Here is a 20,588-nt window from a genome sequence, read left to right on the forward strand (position 1 = left end):
TACAGGTAGGTATTAAATATCTTGAAATTTACGAATCATTTTGTTCAAAATATTATGGATTTAAATCAATATACTGTTACTCAACCATATGCAAGATTGAGACATAATGTATAACCCATATCTATCTTCCAAGGATTTTTTTTTTTGGATTATCTGTGTCACTAGGTTGCTATCTCATTGACATATACCCAAAATCTCCTTAAATGTTTATTTATTTTTCTTGACAATATTGATATCACAAATGTTAGCTATTTGTATATTATTCCAAATCATTCATTCTTTGTAACAGTATAAAAGATAAAATAGCAGTAAATAATCTGTTGATAAAATGTCAACTTCAAAGATAACAAAAAAATATTCAAAATGTAAAGTAAAAAAAAATATATAGAAAATTTATTTAAAATAAATAGACACCAATACACCTTATTGCTATTTGTACACCATTACTGGACATCCTAAAGGTTCCTGCAAAATGTTGACGTCACAATAGAAAAGTCTGACACCTCAAACAGAAAGTGATTGCTGTATGATGTCAATAGTTTAAGTGTCGCAGATTCTCTGGTCAAGCTTTGCAGATTCCCAAATAGCTATATGGTCTGTTAAATACTTCCTTGAAGTCCCAGTAGGGTGTAACAAGAGGTGCATGTGCAACCAATATAAGTCCTAAGCTTTTGTAAACTAAGTAAAGTCTACATCAAAGTCGTTTCTTAAAATCTTCAATCATTGTCCTCCAAGTTCCATCGGTCCAATTGTTTAGGCGTAGTTTATCTCCTTTAACTTTCATATTTTGGTTATTTGGGGCAGTAAACACGACATGTTTCCAGGAAGGATTATGCAGTGCACCTAAAAACATAAAAATCAAATAAATTTAATCTGTTAATATCTAAAAGTTTTTAAATGGTGAAAGCAATCAATAAAAGATCAAAGGGACAAGTGTTGGTGGCTTACTGGTTGTATAAATATAATCATATAGTGACCTCTTCTTTCCTTTTTTAAATGTGGGAATATGATGTTATTTTTTCTGGAATATTTTTCATTGTCTTCAGTTAAATAAACAAAAAGAAATTGAGAAAATTTTCCTCTTTTCAGTATTACAATTAACATGAATAATATCAAATTCTATTACTGCTGAATATAAAGATTTCTATATTTTTGACAAAATCTTTTCATACAAAACACAAAACCATCTCCATTTGAAAATTCAATTGTAAAAATTAATTGGTATTTCTTAATGAGCATATTGTTGTGGAAGAAATAGACTAACATAAAAGAGACATCAAACTCTAATAAACTTCTACCCGTATAAATAATGGTTTACTTTTACAACTCGTGAATAGTGATGAGACCCCTCCCCCCATCAGGCCCCTCAACCATGATAAATAAACTATTTAACATTTGGTAAGCTTTAAAAGGCACATTCATGAAAAATGTAATTTTGACAACCAAAAATAAAGCTGAGAACCAAAAATTCAAACAATATTTTCTTATAATTATCAACCAATTAAAAGCTGAGAACATTAAACCAAACCATATTTTTCATTGTTTATTTAAGTTAACCAATGAAAAAGTTAGAACATCCACATGTCAGTAAGAATTATTTCCAGAAAGGTATATGTCCTCACATAATATTGGAAGAAATAAAGTAATCAGGTTAGGGGAGGGTTGTGCTTACATGTTTCACCCCACCACACTCTGTATGTATGTGTCTGTCCCAAGTCAGGAGCCTGTATTTCAGTGGTTGTCATTTGTTGATGATTGATATATTTTGTTTTTCATTCATTTTTTGTACATAAATAAGGCCTTAAGTTTTCTCGTTTTAATTGTTTTACATTTGTCATATCAGGGCCTTTTTAGCTGACTATGCGGTATGGGCTTTGCTCATTGTTGAAGGCTGTACAGAGACCTATAGTTGTGTCATTTGGTCTCTTGTGGAGAGTTGTCTCATTGGCAATCATACTACATCTTCTTTTTTATATGTATAGAGATCGATGAAGCAGAACTTACCTGTTATATGGATCTTGTCATCAATCAAAATATCTCCATTAATCATAGTTTTATCTCTCGTTAAAATCAGTCGATTTATCCAATCTGGTCCTAAATGTTTCTCTACCCATTCATACTGTAAATGTAAGACTTTGTTAGGTCAAGTTAGTCTTTAATCTTTTTCATATATTGATTTGATGAACGGGGGTCTCCTTTAGCTTTTCTGTTAGGGTTAAACCTCAACCCATCGTTAATGCTGTGTAAACAATAATGAATCAATTATTATCATCAATTTCTGATTTGAATAACTTTATATTTTTGACTTTTTTGCTACAAATTTAAATATGTAGAGGATTTGTAGTATGGCCCAGTATAGTAAAGTAAAAACCCAGAAAATTCAGTCATGCATGAAAAAAGCATTATACTCACTTTTTCTGGTGCACTGTACTTGTACTGAAATAGTGGACTAGAACAAATGAAAACTTCAACACTGAAAAATAATTTCAAGTAATAAATTCTCAATTCTTGTAACAGTCCAGATTTTTCTTCCAGAATTATCAAACCGTTCTTTGACAAATTCACTCAATATAGAAAGCCACCAGGATTTCTTTACCTCAGCCAGTATAAAGTTGTTGACAGGAGTTCAGTAAAGAGTGTTTAAAGGTATCAGTCTTGCTTCACCATTGGATTTCTACATGATGTATTTTTTTTGCAATTTCATTAAAAATTCATGAATACCGGTATGGAAATTTTGCCCATGAACATGGTGGGTTTGCCTTTTTACTTGTAATAATTTGTAACCCTCTTGGTATCATCTTATTTTTTTAAGTTGTATATTTTAAGCAACTTTAATTAAAGATAAATTTATTTTATCTGACAAAATATTACTTGTATTAAATCTTATTTTCAGATAAAGCTCAGGCATAGATTTATTTGACAGAAATTATAAAAAGGGAGTATAATCAAACCTTTCACTAAGATAAAATAAATACTGAGTTTTCACTCAGAAAAAATAAATGCTGAGTAACAAAGTTTGTACAGCATGATCTTCAAATCCATTCCCAGATCTCATCTATAAAAAGTGACTGGAAAATATATCCAACTAGCATTTTTTCAGAATTACAACATATTTTTATTAACATTGGCTAAATCTCATAAAAAAGTTGCCTCATTTTTTAATTTGTAAATCACATATACCTTTCAAAGTTTAGTCAAAGAAGATGTTGGCTGTACATCAATGAGACAGTAAATATATACATCAGATATAAAAACAGCAAAGGCTTTATTTCTTACCCTTCCATTTCTGCCATTTCCTTGACAGCATCACATCCACCTTCTATTTCTGGTAAATCACGGAAAAAGTGTTCACTCCTGTAAATCTTCTTTAATTCAAGCTATAAACAAATAAAATATTTGTTAGTCCTCTTAACAGACTTTCAAGATGCACTTGTAATTATTCTTTATGAGATTAAATTTAATGCATTAATTTCACCTATATGTATTATCTCTCTTTTGAATGTGTCAACAGAATATTTCATTTATGTACAATTTCATCATAAACTACTGCAAAACCTGTGACCCTGATCATAAATTTATTCTGTAATTTAGTACATGTACCGAAGTTAACAAAATATCGACACTTGGATGTCCACAGATGAAATTGTTCAATTGTTGTAACTACAATCCTAACCATTTTTCCCTAAATCAGACTTATCACAGAGTTTGTACTAACATGAGCCACACAATGACTGCCACATGTGGAGCAGGATCTGCTTTTTCTTCTGGAGCAACTGATATCAACCCCAGTTTTTGTTGGGGTTCAAGTGGTTCAATCTTTAATTTTCTATGCTATGTTTTGTGGAGCTGTTGTTAGTCTGTTTGTCTTTTCCTTTTTTTAACCATGTCGTTGTCGGTCTGTTTTGAATTATGAGTTTAAACTTAAGGTCCCTTTTTTATCTTTCACCTCATTTACAATGTATACTGACTATTTTTTCACCATTGAAGCAACATATAAGATAAAATGAGAAAATGGTTTTTATTTCTTAATACAGGGATCACTCACTCTAACACTATCATCTGTAAAATTCAATTTATCATACTGCTCAGCAATATAAAATGTGTTTCTCTTCTCTACTGGAATATATGGTTCATTAGGATATTTTTCTCTAAACTTGATCACGAAATGCTTTTCAAATGCTGCCAATGTCTCATCAAGATCTATCAAAACCATCAACGTTCTTTGTGCCATACTTCCTATTCCTCTCCTTGCTGCCATTGTTTACTATCTGAGACTAGTCTTAGTTACTATGAATTATCAAAAAGTGTCAGTCTGAAAATATAGGTGTACAGTAAAAAGGCATTGCTATATCTTTAGGATCTCTATCAAAATAATACTTTGAATCTTCTGTGAATACTTTAAATTTTGTTATTGTTTTGTTTTTTTATTCTCCGTGCTATTATTTCAAATCATTTCATATGTAATGGCTGTCACCACATGTTCATGTATCTGTCCAACCTCATAAATGGTTTTTCTTCCATAGGTGATAATTGGTGGATTTTAATAATATGATGAATTGGATATTCATCTTTTACGGTTAGTCTGGATTGGATGATTCTGTAAAATTGTAAAACAATGAATCAGCATAATTGTTCTCAAAACCCTACACTTCATAGCCTTAAAGCAGCAAACCCCATACAGTATTGTAAGCTAAACGAGGCCTTATTCATTGTGAGAAGAGGACATGGCTAACAGTGTGCCTTCTCTCCAAATTAATTCAGAACCAAATGTTAGTGTGTCTTGATAAAAGAGAAGTGGAAGAATACAAAGAGCATCATAGTTGATGACAAACTGATAAAGCCATGTAAAAAAAAAGAAAAACAACCCAATCACAGAAATCAAGTGCTTGTAAGCACTGAATGGTAAAGATTGCTTTAATTTATCAGTTGGAAGAAAAATTTAATATTGCATTGGTTGTAGTTGTTTTAACAGCAATTCTAGACAAAGGAAGATAACTCCATTTTTTTTTAAAGATGACTTTAACAATGACATCATTTATATTCTTAGAACAGGTATAAAATTCATGCCCTTTATAGCTTGTTGTTCGGTGTGAGCCAAGGCTCCGTGTTGAAGGCCATACATTGACCTATAATGGTTTACTTTTTTTTAAATTGTTATTTGGATAGAGAGTTGTCTCATAGGCACTCACACCACATCTTCCTAAATCTACCTAACAAAAGTTATGTAATTTTCATGACAAGTGTAACATCATGTTGTGCCTTGAATATCTGAGCATATATTACATCGTTAAATTTCTGGAAATATTCATGGAGAGGATACATTGTATATAGAATGTTATGATCAATACACTATATTTTGTGTATCAATAAGGTAGTGATAAGTCTTGGAAGAATTGATATCAAGTCAGTCCCATTAGGTTTTGATTGCATTTCATGCAATCTTTACCTTTAAAATTATGACATAGAAAAGAAAAGACTAAGCAACAGACCCACAAAAAAAAACCAACTCTGGTATATTTTAAGTTTTATTGGGATAATAGACAACTTCAGAATAGCAAAATAATGAAACTTTGAGACCAAATGTCATTTCCCAAAAATGCAATTAGAGCAAATTGAGTTAATCATATTAAAATAAACAGGTAATAAAAAATTAGAAGATATGTGTTTGTGGTTAACATGGATCTTTAAATCCTGATCCATTATCTCTATTTTTCCATTAAAAGATTTTCTCTTTGGAGTAGTATCAGTAATGCCCCAACCTTATAGAATAATAGGTTATGCAATTGTGATAGTTGTGGTTTTGCCATCAATATAGTTTTAGTAACAAATGTGAATTTAACTAAGTTTCTGGGCTCAAAGTTATCAGAATTTTCTCAGAATTCTTACCTGTGTTTAGTTTTATCTCCTTTCATTTGTTATAAAGGTTTTAGGTTCACATTTGTTTAAAGTCTTTAAGTTTTTATTCATTTTATTATGATTTTACCTTCAAACCAGAAGTGGGGTTTAGCTTGTGCAGAAGTGCAAACTTTTAGTAACCTAATTTCATTGTTATATTGATAATTATTTCAGTCAATCAGAGCATGATATGTTAAAATTATTCATAGTCTTTCAGGAAGATTGTTATTTTATATCCTAAAAGCTCTAGCTCGGTATTTTACAAAGTAAAACCTGTGAACTGTAAAGGGTTAATCATTCAAGTTAAAAAGGTCATACTTTTTTTTACCATATAAGTGTATATTCCTTATATTCATTGGTACATGTACATGTCTAAAGGCAACAGGTATGTTACCCAAGGGAATTGTATTACATTTACTTAGGTTAGTACCAGAGAGGACTGTTTCAATCCATTATGTTGGTATTCAAACTTGAGCAATTTTGTGGTCTATAAAGATTCTTCTTTTTTTTGTTAGATGACTTTTTGTTAGGACGATTTTATAGATACTTCCGGTAGGTCAATTGTTAAATCCTGGTTTCAAGTTAGATAAATAAAATAAATAAGTATAATTTGTTTGAAATTGTAAGCTGATTAAATTTTGTAATTTGTTATAATAAAAGTTGTGCTTTAAAATCTTTGTTTTTCAAAGCCTTTACAAGCATCTGATGATCTGAGAGATACGAACCAGGACGGGTACTTCACTACACTGTCCAGGACTAGTCCCAATCAAACCCCACAGTGTACTGGGACCTGTTCCTGTTACACAATGATCTAATAAATACAGAGATATGTTTTGTGCAGTGGCTTGAGGATTTCAAGCCTCAGGCTCTATAAAAAATTAAAACAGGCTTTCAAGTTTTTTTGAAATAGTTGTTTTTTAGCTTCATTAAAATTCCCAAGTTTATAAAGATGTCAGAGGTTTGTTCTATTTTGGAAGAAAGATCCTTTATACATCAACATATTTTAAGTATATTAAATAGTTTATACTGTTTCACTTGCTTTATGAACATGTATCAAGCAGGTTACATTTTTATACCATCTAACATCCATGGACTGTCGTTCTATTTAATGACCTATTTGTTTATTACCGCTTAAGATCATAAAAACATTGACATGCATTAATTTTGATATGATTTCCACTAATTTAGTTTGAAGAAAAACAATATTTTGAAATTCGGAATTTCAGATATTATTTTAAATGTATATGTACAACTCATAAGGTTTTATAAGAAAAAAATAGATATTATCTTGTTGTTGTAAGCGACAATTGAACATTGTTGAAAAATCCTTAGAAAAATATAACAGACTATGGCCTCAGTCTTAGAGCAGTATGTCAATACAGTACAGAACCTGTCTTCCCAAGGTATAAGAAATAATTATTTTCAGGATTAAAAATTAAATTCAATCAACTAGTGTAGACAAATCTTACAGTTACATGACATTTGAACCCCATCTCATAAAATAAGTGATTTACTCTGTCTTTTACCATGTTAAAACCAGAGACATATATACATATATACATTGTATGTCTCTGTTAAAACTCATTATGAATATTTTACATTTAACAAACTTTAAATGATTTTGTTTGTCAGTTGAAGAATTTTCTCAATTTCTTTGGTAGTTTTAAGTGTATATAGTCCAAATAATTATTATGCCTTGAACTGCAGTTCTTCTTATATTCTACTATACATTTAGTGACCACCTTCAACAAATTGAATATCATGTCATTGGAGGAAACTTACAACAAGACAAAGATTTATATATACAAAATTAAAGAATACAGGAAAATGAAAAATGCTATGTACATGTATATTATAAAGTTTGATGTAATAGTTGAGTTAACATAGATGCTAAAGAAATTAAAGATTTGAACATGTTAAAAGATTCAGCAGGGTTTTTACTAAGGCGAGTCCTTGAATCCTGGATTCGTGAAAATTTGTCAAAACTTGTGAGTCCAAAGATGCATCAAGATTGAAATATTTTTCTATAAACTGAACAAGTGTAAACAAAATTATATCCGGGTGAAATTTGATCTGGAGGAAAAAATGTCACAGTAGTTGTTGTTATTTTTTTATCCAGAGGAAACTATTTCCCTGGGATATTTTTTCCTTTGCTGTGAAATTCTATCTGAGTAGTTAACTTATTGAATAGTTATTAGAAAAAAAACTTAACCTTTACAATAGAAATACTATGAAATAATAATAATGTATTTGAATTTATAGAGCTAAAATGTTAAAAAATTGGAAAATAATTTTACAAATTATCATTGAAAACTTTTTCTGAAATATTCAAGTAAATATCATTCTTTTAAAAAGAAAATAATCATGCTGTTGTGTTTTTTTATTTTGGTCGGGTTGTTGTCTCTTTGACACATTCCCCATTTCCATTCTCAATTTTATGAATCATAAAAAAGAAAACCAGAAGTAATTTCAAATATTGTATTTGTGAAATAATATTATGATTAAATAAGGTAATTTACATCCCAGCTCCTTTGTTCTAACAGGGGTGATCTGAGCCTGATCACCCCTACCAGATCACTCCAGTTTGAGTTTCTTTGTTATGCATGCTTTCCTTTGTTCTGTAACATTTTGGCGGGAATGTCAAATTCACTATAAAACTGATAATTAAATATACAATTATACGGAAAAGACTATCTTTCAAAATTCACGCAGAAAAAATCCAGTGTATATGCTGGGATTCGAACTCAAGGAGGATTTTGAAAATAGATAACTCAGCCTTGATAATCACAAAAATAAATGGTTTGTTCTGTGGTAGTTTGAAAATAAATTACCTGATTTGCAATGCATAGAAAATAAATAACTCAGCAGGTTTAATCGAAAGTATGAGATGGCACCAGATTCTTCATAAATTCATCTTTTTTCCCCAAAAAAATCGGGAAATAGTTCCCAAATTTTTTAATAACAAAAGTATAAATATTATTTAAATATAATTTTAAAAAATTGGTTTCAATTAACTTGAGGTATATTGTCTCAGGAAACCTTACCTCTCTTTTATTTAAACAGAGCCGTAACTACATGTAGGAAATTTCAAAACCAAACGCCTGTCTCCATATCAAATTGTGTTCACGGCCTTGCAAGAAGAAAGTTCTGTTTTCCCTCAGACTTATAGCCCTGATTTATCAGGATCAATGTTTCTTATTTATTTGTCTTTTGTTCATTGATTGCCCTTCTGTATTCTGTTAGTGTTGCATTCCTTTTGTAATCTAGTAATTTTGTTATGAACTTTTTAAAAAAAAAACAGGTGCTCCGCAGGGCGCAGCTTTATACGACCCCAGTGGTTGAACCCTGAACAGTTGGGGCAAATTTGGTCTCAATATTCAATCTTGATACTGTCTTAATTTGGATTGTGATCAAATTTTTGACATAATATAGGTTTTTGTCACAAAATTAATGTGGTCAGAGATCTAACAAATCTATTGCACAATACTGTGCAATTGAAGATTTCTTCTTGAAACTTTTCAAAATTCGAAATTTGAAAAATTAAAAAAAAAAAGGAGTCCCTTTAAAAAAGGGTAAACAAAAATACCCCCCCCCCCAAATGTTTTGAAACCTCCCTTGGAGCAATAACCCTCAAACTCAATCCCATGCTTTCCTTTGCAGTATTGAACCTTGTAGTACAATTTCAGAGAGATCCATACACTTAAACACAAGTTACATGTATTGTCATGATTGTTTGGAAACTAGAAACATGCTTCTTTTTGGCCCTTTTTTGGACCCTAATTCCTACATATTTTGGGCAATTAACCCAAAAATTAATTCCAGCCTCCCCTTTGTTATATGGTACATTGTGGTACAATTTCAAAATGATCCATACAATCACACACAAGTAATTGTCTTGAAACTAGAAAAATGCTTGTTTTGGCCCCTTTTTGGTCCATATTTCCTAAACTTTGGCCCCTTAACCCCTTAAATGATTCCAAACCTTCTACTTGTGGTTTTAAACATTGCAGTATAATTTCAGAGCAATTGAAATATTTGTACACAAGTTATAATCCTGAAACTAGAAAAATGCTTGTTTTGGGCCCCTTTTGGGCCCCTAATTCCTAAACGATTGGGACCATCACCTCAAAATCAATCCCAACCTTCCTTTTGTGGTATTGAACCTTCTGAAAAAAATTCATAAAGATCTATTTACTCAAACTAAAGTTATTATCCGGAAACCAATGTGTCTTCGGACGACGACGCAGACGACGCAAAAGACGACATCATACCATTATACAATCCCAAATTTTTTTGGGGTCGTATAACCAGCAGCCACAGGCTTAACTATGTGAATTCCATTTTTGCTTTATCATGCACATTGGTCTTTTGATGTTGTCCCTAGAAACTTCAGTCTTAAACTGAATTTATACATTTTGCTTTGAGACCAAAGTATTGTCAAAAAATTATTAAAACATAACTTCATTTTCAGATTATTAAAGGGTCTTCAGAACACCCAGAAAGCATGATTTTGCATCATTTGTTCTATAGCTTCTTGGGCCTTCAGTGGCTCCAAAACCCTTCAAAACTTTTTTTGCCTCGCTACGCTCGGCGTAGTATGTTTGCCAATACATTTAAAAGTGCCTAGTTATAACTAAACTTTAATACTATGTATGTATGCAATACATGTATATGCAGTTGGGAATTTAAAAGATTCATTTCTGCAGAGGGGGATGGTTAATCTTATTAAATGGTACATAATGACTTGACTATACTATATGTATTATTTATAATAAACAAATCATTTAAAAAATTGTATGTTTTCGAATATCAAAAATATAGTCGTGAAAATGAATAATCAGTCCCTTGCTTTAATGAAAATGAAAAATCTTGCTTCAATAGTGCAAAAAAAATAAATAAATAACCGATCAAAAACAAATCCTCCTGAATTTTATAATTATAGTCAGGTATATATTGATTGCAAGTAACTAACATAGTAGTTAATGGGACTCTATAGCTATTTCACAAGGTTCTGTGAAATATGGTACGAAAATATATACCGGGTACATACTATCCCCATAACACAGATAGATTTTCACTCCTCTGGAAAAAAATCTACCTGTGAAATACCATGTCTGGAAAAAAATTACTGTGACAAATTATCCCCAGGATAAAATATCACAGAGGAAAAAATAAACCGTTACACAAGTGTACACATATCATCATTTTATAGCAAAAGTTTAAAAGTAATCTGAATTTAATGTCATTTCATTGCTCTATAAGGTCTGGGAGACTAAAATTATAAATTATATTGCAATAAAAATTAATTATAAAATATCTTCTTCTCACTATTGGACTCACCATGGCCAAAAATGACGAGTCCTTGGACGTGCCTTCAAAAATCCTTAGCGAGAACCCTGAGTCTACTGATCTGCAATTTATAATGTTATCAGTTAGTTTGTTATAATCGGTTATACATGTTATAGTTTGGGGGGAAAAAAGGATTTTTTTCTGTATTGTGTTTTGCAGGATGGAATTTGGAAGCTGTTCAAATTTGAATGTCTTGTTTGTCTTTTTTTGTGGGATTCATTTGTTATTTTTAGGTGTTCTTTTTTGTAAAGCATTATTAATCTTATATCTTTTCTTCTGTCAGTTACAAATGTAGGCTGCGCCATTCAAGGTGTTGTAACATGTTACCATTGCTTGATGTGTTTCTGTATTTGTTTGTATCAAAACCTGCAGCCCTCCTTTGAACTTTTTTAATTGATGCTATCTATGTCTTGTTGTAAGTATGGATCCCAAACAGAGCAAGCATACTCTAGTGATGGTCTTACTAGGGACTTGTATGCTGGCTCTTTAATGGGTGTTGAGCTTGTGTTCATGTTCCTCCTTAGAAAGTCTAGGGTTCTAATAACATTCTTGCATATGCTGTTAATGTGTACATCCTATTTAAGGTTTGAGCCGATGGTTACCCCCCAGATATTTTGTAATTGAAAGGATATTTATTTAATTTTGGCTGTGACAACTATCTATGTTCCCATATTATCCTACAGCCTTTTTACAATAGTTTAAAACAGTTTATTATATTGATATCTCCAGTTTTCGTGTTGTGACATTTTAGATAATTTGATTATTAAAGTGATTGCCATGGACTAATGTCTAACTGAAAGCTATTAAGTGTGCAACCTTGGTCTTTTGTGAAGAGTTGTCTCATTGGCAATCATAACACAGCAAGGCCGTAAATAGGTCTATTATTTTAGCGAGACAAAATAATTTCCGAGGGTATCAAATGAATGGTGCAAAATCCTGCATTCTAGGCATTTCCAGAGAGCTTTACAATGTTTTAAATTTGAACATTTTATATAAAGTTTTCATATTTAAAACATATTAATTACTAACACTAATTTTTTAATAATTTATTTTAAATGTATATGTCAGATAAACATCCAAATATCAATTTGAGTCTTTCTCCAGAACTTAGAACGGACATCGCTTCAGTAGAGTTTGCCATTTTTTTTATGACCCGTTTCATCAAATCGTTTCAGAATAATATTATTTTAGTTTTCTGCAAGAGCCTGTTTTTAGTCAGAGATCCACGATGATTATCGTTACTAGGTTGATGTAATCGAGAAACATTACCCGTTGAGATGCTGAGTTATATCCAGGAAGAATAGTTTAAAAGGAATGATAACAAGTCATGGAAATTAAGGTTGAGACAGAACAACAAATTACCATAAAAAAAAATCAGTGTCAAAATTTTAGTGAGGCAACTGCCTCACTTGCCTCAATGGTAGTAACTTCCTTGCCACATCTTGTTTTTATATTGGAGGCAATTAACCAAGCTGTACATGTATGTCCTGAAGAAAGACATGATATCGACAACATCAAGCATTTTCTTGTAAGAACATAATGGGATACGTTGCAGTCCTGTGTATCCCCCGTCTCAGACTTATGACTTTACTTTATTAAACTGATAAAACTAATACATTGTAATTTTGTGTGAAACAATTCATTACATACTTTTATTTTTAAAAATCTTCTGTATGTATAGTTTCACCCTTTAGATTTTGTGTAATGTGTGTCCAAAATTAGGAAAACCCCTGGTTTATGAGTTCTTCAAATGTCCAGTGATTTCGTGCATGCCATCTAAAAATAGATTATTTAGATAAAAGAAAGGTTTAACAGTACAAAAGTTATTGAATTTGAACCAAACAGACTACCAAGCATGCAGAGCAAAATTTATTTCAATCTGATTTTAATTTGACTTAAATGAAACAAATTTTATCTGATGATGTAACTTTTTTAATGGAAATTGTCTAAATATGGTTAATCATTAGATTGTAGTTATAAAGATAATCTTGAACTTATCAATTTTAATCTTTTCTGTCCCTTCAGAATACTAAAACAATTGCAAGAATGATTCTATTTGTGTTACAATGTACATTGCCGATATAACAAAATCAGGTGATAGATAATAAACTACTCATTGGTGTATTTTCACTACATAAAAGAGTTAGAATTGCCAGACTTTTTTTAATCAAAGGTCTAGAGTTAGGGGGTTCAAAATACCATATGACACCGGCCATGCAGACACCAGAGACTCCACTGTATATGATTTTGCTGATTTTAATTATTTGGAATTATGTTGCTTTGGAGAGAGAAGTTTTGCCCCAAAAAGGATGCATTTGGCTGTTATATCATATGATTATATTGATATTGTTATTTCTTGAAAATATTAACTTTGTTGCATATATTTGGGATAGTTTTGTTGAATTTAAATTTGGAATAATAAAAAAGTAAGTGGGCTTTGAATTAATATTGTATATTTCAATCAACTTTTTATTTTAGAACTCGCGCATAGTGTTGTATTTTACACTCATACTCACACATTAAAACACATAGATGTGGTGTTTTCCATTCTTAACAAATTTAATTTACTTCTGTTGTAGGAAATTTTTCTCAGCTGTGTGAATTCATTGGAAAAAGTGCAGATGCCCTAACCAAAAATGCAAGTCATTTGGACAATGTGTTAGCAACATTAGATATTCAGCAACATTCTCTAGGAATTTTGGGTATTTTGTAAGTAAACATATTCAGATTTCTTTCGTTTATTTTGTTAACTGATTTTTTACTGTCAGTAACACCACAAAAGACAGATAAAGATGTTCAATATAACAATCTTTACCAGTTAAAAATTGGTACCACCACAGTTATTTTCTTACTACATAACAAAAATAGATAGGTTTCTTTTAAATGAATTAAAGATTTGACATACAAACCCTTATAAAGAAAAGTTTATTTCTACGGTTTATATGGATGTTTTTATTTTACTTATGCAGATATCAATGAGAAAGAATACTTTTCCATCTTCAGTTGTATCTAAAAGTGTATAACAAATTTGTTTAACAAAAAGGAAACTGGTCACAAATAGGATACTATTTCATATATTTATTTCATTATTTCTCAACAAACCAAATTACATTGGTGTAGAGATAATTTATGATTATTGATGTAATTTCTGTTGAATTGTCCTACATTAACCATAATGTAATACCCAATGATGTATTGTTTCAGATGTGTTAAGTACAGTTTACCAAATATACCAGATTTTGAGATTTTATTTATACAGACTCAGGAATTCATCCATAATTGTAATGGAGAGCATGTCAGATATGCCACAGACAGTTGTAAGTTTATACAACAAAATTATCTTTATTAAGGCATATGTTGCCAACCTCTGACAGTGGCTTAGCTAAAATTTACGCAACAACACACTTGCGTGCTCAAATGAAATGGCGAAAAACAAAATTATTAAAAAATCATAACAGTCAAATTTTTTGCCTTGCTACTATTGGCAACTTTGGTGTGCACATCATTATTGTCGAGCCTGCAACTTTTGTTGCAGAAAGCTCGACATAGGGATAGTGATCCGGCGGCGGCGACTACGTCGGCAGTGTTAGCTCACTTCTTAAAAGCTTTATATTTTAGAAGGTGGAAGACCTGGATGCTTCATACTTTGTATATAGATGCTTCATGTTACGAAGTTTCCGTCAGTCACATGTCCAATGTCCTTGACCTCATTTTCATGGTTCAGTGACCACTTGAAAAAAAAGTTCAAATTTTTTGTAATGTTGAATTCTCTCTTATTATAAGTAATAGGATAACTATATTTGATATGTGCGTACCTTGCAAGGTCCTCGTGTCTGTCAGACAGTTTTCAGTTGACCTCGACCTCATTTCATGGATCAGTGAACAAGGTTAAGTTTGTACATGTCCAACTGGTAGGTGTCATCTGACCTTGACCTCATTTTCATGGTTCAGTGGTTATAGTTAAATTTTTGTGTTTTGGTCTGTTTTTCTCATACCATATGCAATAGGTCTACTATATTTGTTGTATGGAATGATTGTTAAGTGTACATGTCTAGCGGGCAGATGTCATGTGACCTTGACCTCATTTTCATGGTTCAGTGGTCAAAGTTAAGTTTTTGAGTTTTGGTCTTTTTATCTAATGCTATATGCCATAGGTCAACTATGTTTGGTGTATGGAAATATTTTATGATCTTTATGTCAGTCGAGCAGGTTTTATTTAACCGTGACCTGATTTTCACGGTTCATTGCACAGTGTTAAGTTTTTGTGTTTTGGTCTATTTTTCTTAAACTATAAGTAATGTGTCAACTATATATGTTGTATAGAAGCATTGTTAGCTGTACCTGTCTGCCTGGCATGGTTCATCTGACCTGGACCTCTTTTTCAAGGTTCATTGGTCTTTGTTTAGTTAACTTGGTTAATGTTAAGTTTATGTGACAGTTGTAATAAAGCTTAGCTTTATACTTAGGACTATCAACATAATATCAATGATTAGTATAGAAGGCGAGACATTTCAGCGTGTGCACTCTTGTAGGTCTACCTACTACACTGTCTGACAATGACAAATCATGTCAAAAAGTGTGGGAAAACATGTGACATAGATGAGGACTTTATGATGAACAGATACAATTTTTTTAATAAAAAAAACAATATAATTCTACTGTAGACTTTTATTGCATTCAATAGTCTGTTTTGCTGCATTCAAAACAACACAACTAGACACATATGCAACAAAACATCTTGCAGTTAATAAAAGGTGTTGTCTTATCTTCTTTAATTATCCAGGTGTGTTGATAAGTCGTTATCCTAAGGCTATTTTTTTCTTATTTTTTCTGTAGACTTAGCTTTCATTTTTTATTACCATGCATTGTCAAGCTTGGTAACTCATAATTATTTGTCAGTAACTAAATGTACGATGCTGTCCCATACTGAACCTTCTGACCTTGTTTGTTTACATTTAAATTTCAATGGCGTCAAAATCACGTGATGACAATTCGTTCTACCCAATCAAATTGCTCTACTGTCAATTAGGGGATTTTTCAGTCTACGGCAATTACGTTATTTCTTTGTGGGATATTGCTTCAAAATAGTTTGCAATAATTTTGGGTTTTATACAACAGGAAAACTATTTTTTTGCCATCCCTTTTAACATCAATGGAATTCTGTACGAATATTTACCTACAGTCATGATGGTCAGAATATCGATCTTTTTATAATGAATAAAAAGAAAATTGTATGAAAAATAAATGTAAATTGTTTTTTATTAACCTATTCTATATTCCTGTACAAAATTATGGCATGGGCATCGTTTTTTCAATTAGTTTTCCTTTCATTTTGGTTGGGCTTTTTTCGCGGGAAAATCGCAAAAGACGTAAGGAGCATGTCATTTTAAAATTCCTAAAAATACGATTTGCTTGACCTGTATTGCCTGCCACAAGATTGATGACGCTGAATGGAATGTACACAAACCAATGGAGGCCGGAAGTGGGATTTTGTGAAGTTCTAGAATGTTTTTAGACATTCGGAAGTCGGGATTGAAACGGGCATTAGAAAATTGGCATTTTTTAGCAATAATTGAGAACAACAATGAAAACTTACCTTCAGAAATGTTTTTTTATTCAAAAGTGCAGAAAAAACGTATTCTCCTCTGTTTTTCTACGCCGGAAGTAGCGTAGTGACGTCAGTGCGGAGTTTCCCCGTGTGTTAAGTTCAAACACAAATACCTAACGAACTGACAAGATGAACGATTTTAGACTACGGTAGGATATATATTATATACTGATATGTACCATAAAGGGGGTGCACACTATACACAAATGCGCATTATATATACCAATGGACTGTATTTAAATGTATACTGGCGATACAGCAAATATAGTAAAATTGAGAAATTACATATAATCTTAACAACGGGAAACACAAAGTGTTCAGAAATGATTTAGTGCACAAATTTTAAACCTTTGCCTGAAGCAGAAACATATTTTTTTACTCATCTACAATGTACATGTATTTACTGACGAAATAAGTTATATTCACTTTGGATAAGCTTTGTGAATTTAGCTACAATTTTCCTAAAAATAACCCATATTTTGCCTTTTTACTGAGATATCAGACGACAAAGTAATTTTTTTTACGAGTTGATTTTCATGTCTCTAAGATACATTAGCTTTCTGCTATCTGATGGCATTAAATCACTTGCAGAATTTAAGCTAATAAAAACTTCCATGAAGTTATCAAATAATTTACTTTTGGGATTCACATTTTGATATGTTAAGTTGTCTCCCATGATTATTTGTCCCTTTATTATATATATATATATCATAATTTACCTATAGTGGTAATAATTTTTAAATATAATGTTTTTTTCTTTTCAGTTGCCGATTTATGCCATAGATTTACACAAAATTTGGTAGAAAAGAAACAGGTGAAATACTTAATTCAAATATTTCCAATTGACCTTAAATGAATAGCCTCAATAGTGGATATGGGATATAAAATATGAGTAGACAAATTAAAAAAAAAAAATGTAGAGCTATAACCTTTGTTTGAAAGCACAATACAGCTTACTTTTGAATACTATCTTCAAACAGAAGAATTTTACCCGACTGGAGTCCAATCTTACTATACTAGGATTGTCAGTTTTACTACCAAAGGTTGTGGTTCTCTCTGGGCACTCCTGCTTCTTCTATCAATAAAAACTGACCAACACAAAAGATTATACTATTGCTGAAATTGGTGTTAAACATCAATCAATCAATCAACATTTTGATGTGAACTTTTATAAATAATGACAATTTAGAGTTTTACCTTAGATTTTGTGGTTCACAGAACATAGAAATGTGATAGTGTTAGCTTGGCATTGTGCATTAAAATCACATATCTTCATTATCAAAATCAAAATTATATTCCTTGTTTTATTTATAAATTATATACATTGTTCTATTCCAGCCAATGAGAGGTATCAAATTATTAGTGAATGCCATTGACAAGATTCAGTTATTTCCAGCTCAGTTAACATCAATTCATGCAGATCTGTGTCAGGTAATTAAGGGAATCAATAGAGAAATGGTCATGCTTGAATAAATATGGCTTGCCAATATAAAAAAAAATAATGGAAATGACTAAAATTAGGGAGACACATTCTTGTTTTCCTACTATTTTATAAATTGTTTAACATTTTGTTGATAGCAGTTATTATCTGACTAGTAATTTTATTCATTTGTGGAAAAAAAATCTTTTATTTATCATAATATAAGAATGAGGAGATGTGGTATGATTGCCAATAAGACAACCAGAGTTTGGATTATTTACCAGTTTATATTGTTGGAGGAAAGGGAATTCCAAAACTTATGTCAATAATTGCTCCAGAATTTAAGACTTTCTAGAAACACTATTAAAATTGAAAAGATATACAATGACAAAGAGACAAAAAGAAAATTCACACCATCAAGAACGCTTATAGATCCTAAGATAGGTGTTCATGATAAACTTCAATACATCGTATCATAAAAACACAATTTTCTACAGTAAAAAAAACCATTCATATCCAGTGCACGATGATTAATCAATATTGTAGACATCGCAATATCTACAATGTTAACACGATATTGTGTCAACATTGTTTACATTGTTTGAACCATTATATATTGTTGACATCGTTAACATCGATGTATACAATGTTAACACGATGTTGTGTCAACATCGTATACATTGTTTCAACCCTTATATATTGTTCACATTGTTGACATCGTTAACATCGTGATGTATACAATGTTAACACGATGTTGTTTACATTGTCTTAACTCTTATATATTGTTTTCATTGTTGACATCGTTAACATCATGATGTATACAATGTTAAAAAGATTTTGTGTTTACATTGTTTACATCACCATATAAACTATGTCGACACTGTTTTAGAGCTATAACATTACATTTTTTTAAAAAGATTTGTTGTTAAAAAAAATATAAAAATGCAAACTATATACATGTAATCGACATACTTCATTGAATAATTATTATATAAATGAATAAAAAACTTTTTTTTTATATTGTCAACATCACAATGTATACGATGTGAACGATGTAAATACAAATGTATAGACTTGGTACACATTATTTATACAATGTTGACATGTAAATGATGTATAAACGATATTGTCAACATCACGATGTAAACGATGTTAACCATGTAAACAGAAAGTTATCGAGTCGATATACAACATGAACACCATGTTGACACGATATTGTCAACATTGCGATGAATACGATGTGAACGATGTTAACACAAAGGTAAAGACTTGATCCACACCATCTATACGATGTTGACGATGTAAAAACGATATTGTCAACATCACGATGTATACGATGTGAACGATGTAAACAGAAAGGTATGGACTCTATATTCAACATAAACACGATGTTGATACGATATTGTTAACAAAGGTAAAGACTTGGTTCACAACATTTATACAATGTTGACAATGTAAAAACGATATTGTCAACATCACGATGTATACGATGTGAACGATGTAAACACAAAAGTAAAGACTTGGTTCACAACATCTATACAATGTTGACATTGTAAAAACGATATTGTCAACATCACCATGTATACGATGTCACCGATGTAAACAGAAAGTTATAGAGTCGATATACAACATAACACGATGTTGAAACGACATTGTTAACATTACGAATATACGATGTGAACAATGTAAACACAAAGGTACAGAACATAAAGATAGGATACAATGTTAACACAATAACGAAACTATAAAGTTGACATTGCGATGTTGACAATATCGACAAAACATCGTGCACTGGACATACTTCAAAAAAAAATTAAAAAAATCAAAGTACTGTAGACAAGAATTTTGAAGACCATTTCCCCATCCTTTTAGCTTGTCCGTTGAAATATACGGTAAAAATATTCAATTTGTCAAAACCTAACATGTTTTATGTTTGTCACAATTTTTTTTTTTACATGAGACTGTAATTCTGTGTTTTTATCTATATTTTAGTTGTGTTTACTGTCAAAGAACATGACATCAGCAATACCATTCCTTGATGTGGAAATTAATGAAATAAGTAAAGAGGTAAAACTAAATAAGTTTTTTTTCAAATAGAGTACAGTATAAGTAAACAAAAAGAATTTGAATAGTATTTATGTAAGTCAAAGATAAAAAGGAAACAACTGTGTTTTTTTTATAGCCTTAATTGTTAGAAAGATACTCAATTTATATTTTATATGAATGGTGGTATTTCACTGCTGTCAATGAAATAATGTATTTAACGTCAAACTGCATATTCTGAATTTTAGGCACTGTTTTTATCAAATTGTTAAA

The 20,588-nt window shown here is 31.0% G+C and overlaps 2 protein-coding genes across 4 annotated transcripts in view; one reads left to right on the forward strand and one right to left on the reverse strand.

The window, feature by feature from the left end:
- Nucleotides 1–371: 371 nt before the first annotated feature.
- On the reverse strand, nt 372–7,014 carry LOC143046004 (5'(3')-deoxyribonucleotidase, cytosolic type-like). 3 transcript variants are annotated; one of them, XM_076218928.1, is made up of 6 exons: nt 6,972–7,014; nt 4,046–4,312; nt 3,277–3,377; nt 2,413–2,473; nt 2,005–2,119; nt 372–843 (listed from the first exon to the last, which is right to left on the reverse strand). In XM_076218928.1, exons 2-6 carry the CDS (start codon nt 4,256–4,258, stop codon nt 695–697), a joined length of 639 nt encoding a protein of 212 aa, XP_076075043.1. In that variant the 5' UTR covers nt 4,259–4,312; nt 6,972–7,014; the 3' UTR covers nt 372–694. The 3 variants fall into 3 exon arrangements, with proteins under 3 accessions (XP_076075043.1, XP_076075042.1, XP_076075044.1); XM_076218927.1 differs by having other exon boundaries at nt 6,935–7,014; XM_076218929.1 differs by lacking the exon at nt 6,972–7,014 and adding an exon at nt 6,621–6,750.
- A 159-nt stretch (nt 7,015–7,173) lies between these two features.
- Nucleotides 7,174–20,588, forward strand: part of LOC143046003 (COP9 signalosome complex subunit 3-like) — a 33,730-nt gene continuing 20,315 nt past the window's right edge. Inside the window, exons 1-6 of the mRNA XM_076218926.1 lie at nt 7,174–7,298; nt 13,824–13,953; nt 14,449–14,561; nt 17,617–17,666; nt 18,191–18,283; nt 20,265–20,339. Coding sequence (XP_076075041.1) covers nt 7,244–7,298; nt 13,824–13,953; nt 14,449–14,561; nt 17,617–17,666; nt 18,191–18,283; nt 20,265–20,339 — 516 coding nt within the window. The 5' untranslated portion in view covers nt 7,174–7,243. The remainder of the gene's footprint in view (nt 7,299–13,823; nt 13,954–14,448; nt 14,562–17,616; nt 17,667–18,190; nt 18,284–20,264; nt 20,340–20,588) is intronic.

Source organism: Mytilus galloprovincialis, chromosome 9, assembly GCF_965363235.1.
Source record: "Mytilus galloprovincialis chromosome 9, xbMytGall1.hap1.1, whole genome shotgun sequence".
Taxonomy (NCBI): Eukaryota; Metazoa; Mollusca; class Bivalvia; order Mytilida; family Mytilidae; genus Mytilus; species Mytilus galloprovincialis.